The 10,842-nt window shown below is 38.8% G+C and overlaps 1 protein-coding gene across 1 annotated transcript in view; it reads right to left on the bottom strand.

The window, feature by feature from the left end:
- The window catches only part of LOC144034019 (contactin-3-like), a 69,692-nt gene that overhangs the window by 4,961 nt on the left and 53,889 nt on the right, over positions 1 to 10,842 (bottom strand). Inside the window, exons 17-22 of the mRNA XM_077542532.1 lie at positions 10,035 to 10,105; positions 8,771 to 9,005; positions 8,303 to 8,412; positions 6,629 to 6,815; positions 2,272 to 2,384; positions 923 to 1,091 (exon numbers count right to left, since the gene is read on the bottom strand). Of these exons, the coding sequence (XP_077398658.1) occupies positions 923 to 1,091; positions 2,272 to 2,384; positions 6,629 to 6,815; positions 8,303 to 8,412; positions 8,771 to 9,005; positions 10,035 to 10,105 (885 nt within the window). The remainder of the gene's footprint in view (positions 1 to 922; positions 1,092 to 2,271; positions 2,385 to 6,628; positions 6,816 to 8,302; positions 8,413 to 8,770; positions 9,006 to 10,034; positions 10,106 to 10,842) is intronic.

The following is a 10,842-nucleotide window of genomic DNA, read 5'->3' as shown; positions in this document are numbered from 1 at the left end:
TGATGGAGCGTGGTGGAAAAAAGCTTTCTTGAAACTAACTATAATGAAAATTCTAAAACTATTATAACCCTGGTTGTGATATATTATGGTCATAATGATAAACCACAAATGTTCCTCATAACATTAAACTTTTTACTCAGAAAGTTATAACTTTGTTCTTTTAAAATTACGTTTCACTCTTAGAATTCTATTCACACACTTTTCTCATATTCAGTGTGGTCCCAAGACTCTCCTACAGCCATTACAGTTTAGTCTAGGATTAAAATGCCTTCTTTCCCATGATCACATAATAAAGACAGAAAAATCAGATTTATAAAAAAAAGAAGAAAAAAGCAACAATGCTTAGGAATGTCTATGAACACATTTCCCATGCCACATACTTTATTTAGGAGCGCTCATATATTCAAAGAAATCAATTTTTGTCATACAATATTTAAACTTATTCTTCTCTCAACTGCTGTTTTTTGTGAACGGAACATAAAACTGTAGCTTTATATGCAAATGAGCATCTACATTTGAAGACAATCCCCCGTGGAGTCACACAGGACAGTAATTTTATGTGGTAAGAGAGGAAGTCAATTTGCGACAGAGATGAATTGTGCAGCAATATTCAGCGGTTTGAGCCCGCGTAGTGGGATGGGGACTTAAGCGATGTTGTGTGAACTACTCAGGACCACATTTCAAAAGTTAATTCATTTTGACAGTGACTCAAAATAAGAGGAAAATAGAATATCTTTGGGATTGATGACCCAGCTTATCCTCATGTCATGGTCAGCGTGCTCAGTGGTACAAGACATAAGGCACTGAAAAAACACATTGAATTTGTTGTGGGCAAATAAAAGTGTTGCAGTCAATGTTTCCCTTCCATGCAAGAGCAAAGGCTGTTTCCTTGAACCTCTTAAAATTGAAAGAAGATACTTACTAAGCTGGTGGACTCGAATGGCATCTGAAGCAGGGCCCAGGCCTCCTTCACTCAGGGACTGAATAAGAATGATGTATTCATCATCGACCTCGGGGAGAGTCAGCTCTGCTGTTGAATTGGTTGTTGTGAAGGTGTTTACATATTTGAGTTGACTTCTTCTGTATGACAACTGAATAGGAAAAAGGTAGGCAAAATGAACATTATAGACTTGCTAATATAAAAAGTCCACACAGCCTATAGTCAAGGATTTTGTGTTATTAGGAAATAAAGAGGACTACAAAATGTTTTTGTGAGAGTGTCATTAATATAGCATGGACAATGCAATTTAAAATAAAAATTGAAAAGGGAAATAAAAATAATGTGGTGCACAGCCTCTTACAACTGTGATGTGTCTGTGTCCAGAATAAACCAATGTGGGAGTGTGCATGTAGCTTAAGTTCTCTGACTAAATAAAATACATCAGTTTCAGATGTTTTTGTAGGATTCTCCTCACATTTCTTTCTAGCAGAAGCCTTAAGGTTTTGTGCTAATGCTGACTAATATTTTGAACTGTCCACGATTCCTTCCGACACCAGCCCCAATTCCAGGTGAACAAAGAAGCCCCAACGCATGACACCGACCCTATGGCATGCTCTTCATTCATTATTCTTCAATGATATGAGCAGTGTTGTGTTGGAAGCAAACATACCTTTTGGAATTATGGCTAAAAACCTTCAACCTTGGTTTCATCAGACCATAACGCATTTCCCAGAGTACAATTGGTAGATTTCAAGTACAAAGTATGTTTTTGCAAAATTTTGAACAGTTGATGTTTTTGGGCCATAATTTCAACAGGTATGTTTAGTGCAAACAAAACACCACTCATCACTAAAAGAATGATGACACCTACAGTGTAGCATGTGGGCGGGCGCATCAAGCTTTGGGGCTGTTTTTCTTCAGCTGGAACTGGTGCCTTTGACAAGGTGCAGGGAATTGAGTACAGTTTGAAATAGCAGTGAGTGCTGCTACAAAATCTCCAGGCTTCTGCTAGAAAGAAAAAAAATATTAAGGAAAGGTTACTAGAACATTGGAAATGTATTTTGGGGCCTTATCAGAGGTACTTTAAATTACACGCCAGCTCATCTTGTTCAGTGTTGTGGAGATTGACAGCAGACTTCAAGGCTGGTGGCCAGTCAAGGCCCATAAAGAGACAGGCGATTATTGCATTTACACTCACATTCCCACCACCACTGAGACGCAACCCACGCTGAACCAATGTCATTATTTAGCAAAGCTGAGTCAAAAAACATACCTTAAAATCTATTTGTTAAGTATTGTACATGGCAGTGTAGATATAAGTAATAACTCACTTGGTAACCTATAACTTCTGACTCGGACTCCAGTGCCACTACAGGCTCCCAGTAGAGAGAAAGTTGGGAGCCAATTAGAGTCCATTCAATATCCAGCGGTGGTTGAGACGGTGCTGTGACGATATATTTGCAAAGTTAGACAGTGTCGCAAATAACAAGACATATTCTAATCCCAATGAGGCAAGGGCTGAAAAAAAAGTGAGCAAAATATTCCAGTAGAGTGGCAACAAAACACTTTGTGGTGTGATTTACAAATTTCAATTATGGACTCACATTTGGACCACTGCAGTAAAAGTGTACGAGCAAACAAAACAAAACCAAAATATTTTGGTAAGACAACAAACAGGAGAAATTACATCACACAATTCTAACCCAGACAAGCAGGAAACCCAGCCAGTTGGAACTTCTTCTGCCTGTCAGAGAACCACTGTACAGTCATATCAAAACAAGTTGAACATATCAAAACTGTCACACAACTTGGAGAGTGTCAAGCGATTCACATGATTGCTCCGACTTTCATTGCCAAGGATTTGCATCCATATTCTCTTGTCTAAATCTGTCAGGGAGCATCTCTCCCATGTCAAGAGAATCCATCCCACCTCACCGGTGTGGCATATCAAGATGCTGATTAGACAGCATGATTATTGCACAGGTGTGCTTTAGGTTGGCCACGATAAAAGGCCACGCTGAAGTGTGCAGTTTTATCACGCAATGCCACAGATGTCGCAAGTTTGAGGGAGTGTGCAATTGGCATGCTGACTGCAGCAATGTCTACCACCAGAGCTGTTGCCCATAAATTGAATGTTCCTTTATCTACCATAAGCCGGCTTCAAAAGCGTTTCAGACAATTTGACAGTACATCAAACCGGCCTCACGAACGCAGACCACATGTAACCACACCAGCATGTTCACCTCCAAGATTGTCTGCGATCAGCCACCCGGACAGCGGCTTTAACCAAAGAATTTCTGCACAAACTGTCAGAAACCGTTTCAGGGGAACTCATCTGCATGCTTGTCATCTTCATCAGGGTCGCATTGCAACCGACTTGAGTGGGCCAATGCTTACATTTGATGGCATTATAGGCACATTGGAGAGGTGCTCTCTTTACCGATGAATCCTGGTTTTCGTTGTTCAGGGCAGATGGCAGATACCGGGTGCGGTTAGCGTCAGGCAAGTTTCCTTTTATTGTGACCAGCCGAAGGCACACCTGTGCAATATTCATGCTGTCTAATCAGTAACTTGATATGCCACCCCTGTGAGGTTGGATGGATTATCCCGACAAAGAAGAAATGCTTACTAACACAGATTTAGACAGATTTGTATTTGTGAACAATATTTTAGGGAAATGGCCTTTGGGGAAGGTTTTGAAAAAGTTTTAGATTTTAAAGTCTAGAGTAGGAATGAAACCACAGTTTTGCTTTTGATAAACAGGTCTATTGCACCACTGTGTTTTAACATTCGTCAAAATAGTAATACTTGAAAGGCATTTTTTTGTTTTGTTAAAAGCTTAATAGCCACTGTGCTACAGAGTGACAGATGCACCTTCCTAGTAAAACACAGCAATCCACTTTTGGAATATGTGTGATATACAGCAATTCATTTGATGGCTCCTCTCACCAGTTATTCATATTAACTGCCACCATGCACAATAGAAATTTATCCAACCACTAGACATATTTCACAGTCAATAAAGTCCATGGAATTTTATGTACACCAGCGCACAATGTACAGTGTATGTCAAATAATGAGTGACACTCCTAAAGCACAATTAAGCACATGCATGTGTTACGGTGCAACACAGCAAAAATTGAAGACATTTTTAGGAGTTATTTTTTACTCCCGAAATGTAATTTTAACATTTTCTGAGTTAAATGGTGTCCAGAATAGTTGAGTAGAGTTGATCAATTAAAGTAAGACAAAATCAAGTGTTGGATAAACTCCACCTTTACACTTTTCCAGTTTGAGAGAGTGCCATTTTCCTCCTCCTCCTTTTCTCCTTGCCTATCACTGGGAAACACTGACATTCAAACCAAAGGAGTTTGGGCCCATGAAGTCAGAGACTGTGGTCAACAGTAACATGCTTCAAACACTCTCTTTAAAAATAGTGTTCTCAACTCGTTGGGTTAAAGTTGACGGACTTCAATACAACGTTGGACTTGTTGAAATAAAAATGAAATGATACACATGCTTTGTTATTGTTATATAATTCATTGATTGTTCCATACCTGACCTATTGCATCGAAGTGTGAACAATACTGCGCTCTCTCAAAAAAAAAGAAAAAGTGTGGGGGTGTGCTGGCAAAACCTATACCAAACCTGTCTTTCTTCTACAGAAACATGCTATTTGTGTCATTTTCGGTTGTGGATACAGAGACCACACTAATCCATTATTTACAAAAAAAAAAGTAAAATGTAATGAATTGATGGAGTTTAACCGCCTTAAAGTAATGTATAAAGTCCATCATGAAATGTTACCATTCAATATAAAAATTTAATAAAAAAAAGGGAAAGTGAGTACAAATTAAGAGGAGCAGACATTTTTTCAAGAACAATGCATTTAAACTCAAGGTGTCAGTTTGTGGAACAATCTGAATTGCAAAACAAAATCTTCTCAGTCTATCTGTGTTTTTTTAATGTATAAAAGCACAATTACTGGAAAAATATATACAGACGCTCTCCTACTTACGAACATTCGAGTTACGAACAACAGTACATACGAACATTTCTGCGCGTACAGTATGTCGAAAAATGTTCGGAAAGAAATGCTGTAAGTTAGATTTTGTATTGCGCGTAGTGCTTCTTTCCGCCGCTAATACCGACGATTGGCGCTGTGAGAGCTCATTGGAGGCTGAGCAACGTGGCGAGGAGGAGGAGGAAGAAACGCCGGTCCCCATGAAGCAGGAAATAACTTTTGAAGCCGATTCCAGCGACGACGAAGAATCTCTCATGATATAAAATCCTCCTCTTCCTCCTCCTCCATCATCTCCTTAAGCATCGAGTACATCTTCCAAAAGTAAGTTAAACTTCATTTTATTTATCTTATTACGTACATGTACGTACATACTGTGTGTGTGTGTCTCGCTCTCTCTCTCTAACATACGTAGTACAGTACAGTACTGTACGTATTCTCTCCATTTTATTAAGTTTTTTTCAGTACAAACCAATGCAGGTTACTTGTACAAGCCTTAAACATACTTATATGAACCTTCAATATACTTATATAGGCTTTAAACATAAATTATAATACAAAATATAGCACTGAAGCAACTTACGAACAAATTCACCTTACGAATGATCGTCCGGAACGTAACTCGTTCGTAAGGTGGGGAGCGTCTGTATAGCACAATGACATGCTGTTGAATTATTTTATAGAATTGCTACATTGAAAGCGTCTTGACCGCTCGCTGTCATTCATTTTGTGTTATTTATTTATTTTTGATCAGGGGCAGATATAACAAGTTTTTACTTCTTACTGTCCCCTTTCATTTATTTTCTTTTAAAGGATGAAATAAATTTATTGAACTGAAATGAAACTGTTTTGATCACGTTGAACTTATCTACAATAATTGAGAGATGTGGTGGCTGAATGGCTCACTGGGTAGTGCCACGATATCACATTGTCAGGGTTGGGAAATCCAGGCCGAGAGAGAACAAACCCTAAAACAGTTGGTGCTTCTGCTCTACAGGTGCTTCTATGAACTGTTGATCAAATCCCAGTCAGGATGAACGTCAAACTAACACTGACTGAGAGAGAAAACAGATGTGTCTGAGAAGAGTAACTCATCTAGTCCTGTAGTGCGAATTTAACTGCTAGTGAGTTAAAAATGTACAAAAGTACTCTTTCCCAGTGGTAAAGCTGATAGGTATAGTCACAGTTAAAGAGTCAGGGTTCTTCATACTCATCTGGGCATTGCTGGAGTATGCATGATGTAGAAAAAGCTTTAATATTACCTTTTTAAACTGCAAAATGCACCTTTAATGACCAACTCACACAATATAAATAAACAGAGCAACTCAAATAACGGATCCAGAGTCAGGAAACTTGCAGTAATGTAACATATAAGAAAGTCATGTGTGAGTGCAGGCCAGCGGGGGACAGGAGAAGGGACATTTCGGCCAAGTCTGACACTTTTCTAATGGCCATATACTGTAGAGAATATGTTGTTCTTGCACTGGGAATGCAATGAATGTACTCAGTAATTGACTTTGTCTTCCCTGACATAGCTGAGAACATCAAAAAGCAACACGGAGGGACAAACAGAACACACAGCACCCTCCATAGTTTGTACCTCGAGATAATCATCCTAGTGTAAACAAAATCAAGCAGCAGAACAGCAGGGTGTCGGGAAGACTTACGAGGTTTTTTTGTGGTAACATTGATTGCAGGAAGGAAGGGGCCGGTGCCCGCTGTGTTGAAGGCGCTGACAGTCAGGAAATACTGCGTGTGCCCTGCCAAGCCGCTAACTGTAACCGAGGTGTGATTCCACGGAACGCGGACCTTCCCCATGGTCTCTGGTTTTGTGTCATCTTCCCAGTACACCACCTATGTGGGACATCCAATGGCACTGATTGAATCAAACTAATACAACTCCAAGTCCCAGGAAAATAATGGATGAAAGCATCTCATTTAGCGTGTGGCACAAAACCATTAGGACTGTTTGTTTTGGATGTGTCGGCATGTGGTACTGTTAAATGATTATCTGAGATTGTATCTTCTGAAGAGAGATCACAGCATTCGAGCTATCCGCTGAGATGTTTGATCGGGCAGCCTTTATTTTACTTTACTTGGCGTAACTTGTTATTTTGCCAGCAAAGAGAAGCGCAGTATGTCTGAGTAGAAAACGACTGTGATAAACATAATAGATTTTCAGAGATATTAAACCATTAAATGAGATGGATGCAGTGGTCCAATTGTGTCACGTCGGATCCCCAAACCATATCTCAGAAGGACCAAAACGCTATTATGAAAATTAGCTTTTTAATCAAGACATTATTACAATTAAATTATTTGTGCAGTTCTAAAAAAAAAAAAAAAAAAAAAACCTTCTGGGACATTTTTATCTGTGTAGATACAGTATAGTGGAATAGAAATGTTACCAATAAAATATCATTTAACACATACATTTAATTTCCTACATATCACTAACAATGAAATAAGCACTTAAAAAAAATCCATCCTCTAGTATCATAAAGGGTCAACTTAAAAGCATACCATGTTTTTAATAAATACTCGCATATTGAATTGTGACAATTATCACGCAAAGCACATACTCAATGTTTTCACATTTTTAGACTATAACACTGAAAGTAATAAAATTACCCTTTGCCCCCCTTGATACGTTCATCCCTTAGATATGGAATAGCACCAAAAAAAACTTTATGTGATGGACATTTTAAGCAAATATGACTTTTTATTTTTTATGGAAGAAAGCCATATCATCACAAACTGAAAATATTTTTTTCATAATCTGAAGAGTATGCAACTTATTAGCTTTCATGAAAACATGGCATAATACTCGTACATTTGGATTAAAAATCAAATATTAATATTACACATAGGGAATAATGTCACCCAGCCTATGGTGTACTTCTGTTTGCATATATTCAAACGTGTTTTTGAATTCAAGACAAGCTTTTTGGTGCTAGGCTGGAAATCAAGCTGTCATATTTGTGCAACAGATTCTTAGTGTTTTTGAACAAAAAAATTTTGAGAGCGTATACAGCTTTATTTGTGGCGCTGGCGCTTCTTGGCATTTTGACATCCAGTGCTGTGTGGACACTGTATTGACCATGTTACCCTGTAATTGACAGCCACCGTGAAAAGTGCGGGCAGGCAATTTTCTTTTGTTCTGGTGCAAACAGTCTGTCAGGATGCCTGTCGCAATGTTACAAAGCGCCATATAATTTCAACTAGAGCAGCAGCCCAACTAAACCAACCGTTTCCAGGGCAACCAATAACCAGGTTGATGACAAATTTTGAATTGCATTGCATGCCATTTCTGTTTCTCAAATAAAAAGGGTAAAATGTACCTCATAGCCGAGAACCCTTTCAGGGGTGAAGGAGAGAGGCTGCCAATTCACTTCGATTTCATAGGCTGAGACACTTCTGGCCCATACACCAACTGGCAGCCCACTTGGCTCTGAAGCAGACAATAGGACCCGGACTTAGCATCGCTGCATTCTTACATCAGCGCAAAGAATAAATCTGTCTCTCTAAACATGAATTACATTGGCAGCATAGCATCTCAAAATGATGGCAATAATCCAAAAGAATGAACCTTTCGCAGCGCGTGAATGTAAATGTCAGTTGATTCCGAGTTTGCAAAATATGTGATAATTCCAAGCAATGTTCTTTGTGTTCCAAAATGTCTACACTTTATAACTCTTGATTTAAAGATTATACGCATAGCGTGCTTCATGGTGTTCTTGAGTGCCTTCAACAATAAACACTTCTATGATCGTTTTCCTCAAACATTTGTCTGGCGCTCACTGGCTTACCTATCTCTGCAGAGTAGATGGTGACCACGGGGCTGAAGGGACCCTGGCCTTTGCTGTTATACGTGCCAACCTTGACATGGAACGGTGAGAAGGGCGCAATGCTTTCATTGCGGTACACATAGCGGGAAGCGCCAGGGGCAGAGGTGGCCACGTGGGTCCAGCTGACTTCTCCAAAGGCACGGAAAGCAATGATGTAACCAAAGCTTTCACCATTCTGTAGTTCTTCAGGGACAGGCTGAGATTGACACACAAAACTATAGTGATATTAAAACATATACAAACCACTCACGTTCATCCCGCCCTTGGGCCGACGTGATCAGTTTGTGTGACCCTCAAATTGCTTTTGAGACCCACCTGACAATATGGAATGAAGAAAATGGTCTTAAAAGTGTCGAAGCTCACAACAGTGTATCTTTGAAATAAAAACGTCATTTCGCCTTATGTACGGTGCTTAACAAATTTATGAGCCCTCGTGTCATAAAAATGGGATTGAAGCACTCAACATTTGAACAGGAATGAGGAATTTCTAATAAACTGAATTCACCTTTTTATACCCATATGTAGCTAACTGGGGTCTAACAATTAAAACAAGAAACAAGTAGCATCAACCAGTGCAGTCTTTTATATGTTGATAGGAACTTACTGTATAGTAATGGGGGCTTTATACCAGGAAAAATAATGCACAGGCTGTTTTTTTTCAATGTTATACATCAGCAATACAACTTATGAATCTCAAACATAAATATGATATAGAAACAAAACTGTCCATACAACAAAGTAGATCAACAGAATTTTTCAGTTTTTTTTTTCTACCTACATTTGCATCACGCATTTGGCTGACCACTTGTTGCTAGGCAGATTTCAGAGGACTCAACCATAATTGCCCCCAAAGACAATGAAAATGTTTCACGAGACATTGGCTTTTGAATGGTAAACTATAGGGTGCTGATGGATGCGTATTGACAGAAAGTCAATTTAATTACGTACGTTAATTTTCTCATTGTTGCTGTATATTGAATATATAGAATAAGAGTGCAATCTGTTGGTGCATTGCTCATAATGCAATCAGCAGTACACTTTCAAACCTACTGTATCAGCATTACAATGAATGCATGCTACTTGTGCTACTTCATTGCATTGCATTATACAATTGGCTGAACAATAATAAACAGACAAAAGCCTTCACATTTTTGATGCCGTTAGTGTCACCACTTCTGGGGTTTATGATCTAATAAAAATCAACAACAAAAGATCGATGACTTACCTCCCATGTGATGACCAACTCTGACCTGCTTCCGCCCCCTCCGCCCACATCACCTGGCGCTGCATCAGGGACTACACAACAGAAAACTTGTCAACACCTCCACATAAGAAACTCTTGATAAAGAACAAGAGCACTCAGAGAGCAGAGACATATGCCAAGGCTTCAAGGGGGTAAAGATTTAACCAGAATAAGAACAATCAGTGGATTTAAGGGAATAAAATGTAATAACATACTCATGATTTGGTTTGATGAGACTTAGGACATTGATTAGACATTGACTGTGTTTAATGAGATTTTCAATGTGGAATTTTAATTGCTATCATCCGGATCAGATCTGGTTAAAACTAAGTTTGCCATTATTGGGTACACAGCCAATTTGGTTGAAATCAAATCAAATTTGACAAATATGTTTTAAAGTTCTGTCCATTACAAATTATGTTTTTTTTAATATGCCGTAAATGCAAACACCCTAATTATATAGAGCAGGGGTGTCAAACTCATATTAGCTTGGGAATTGCATAGAGGAACATGTATAACAAGTGGGCCGGATCGGTATAAAAATGGTATATAACATAAAAACAATTGCCGTCAATTATACGCAGATTTTCGCTATTTGTGGGCTAGCTCTAAATTACGGAACTCAACTGTAATCATATTGTTCCCAAAAATAACACGAATGCAAATGGAACGTGGCAACACTTTGCCTGTATGAGTTCCCGATGTATTAAATCATCATACATGTTTTGCATATATATTGTTCCCAGAAGGCATTGTGTGACGCAGTTAATGAAGTTCTAAGGACGTTAAT

Source organism: Vanacampus margaritifer, chromosome 1 (assembly GCF_051991255.1).
Source record: "Vanacampus margaritifer isolate UIUO_Vmar chromosome 1, RoL_Vmar_1.0, whole genome shotgun sequence".
Classification (NCBI taxonomy): domain Eukaryota; kingdom Metazoa; phylum Chordata; class Actinopteri; order Syngnathiformes; family Syngnathidae; genus Vanacampus; species Vanacampus margaritifer.
The sequence above is the reverse complement of the archived record's forward strand: the minus strand, read 5'-3'. Positions and strand labels throughout refer to the sequence as shown.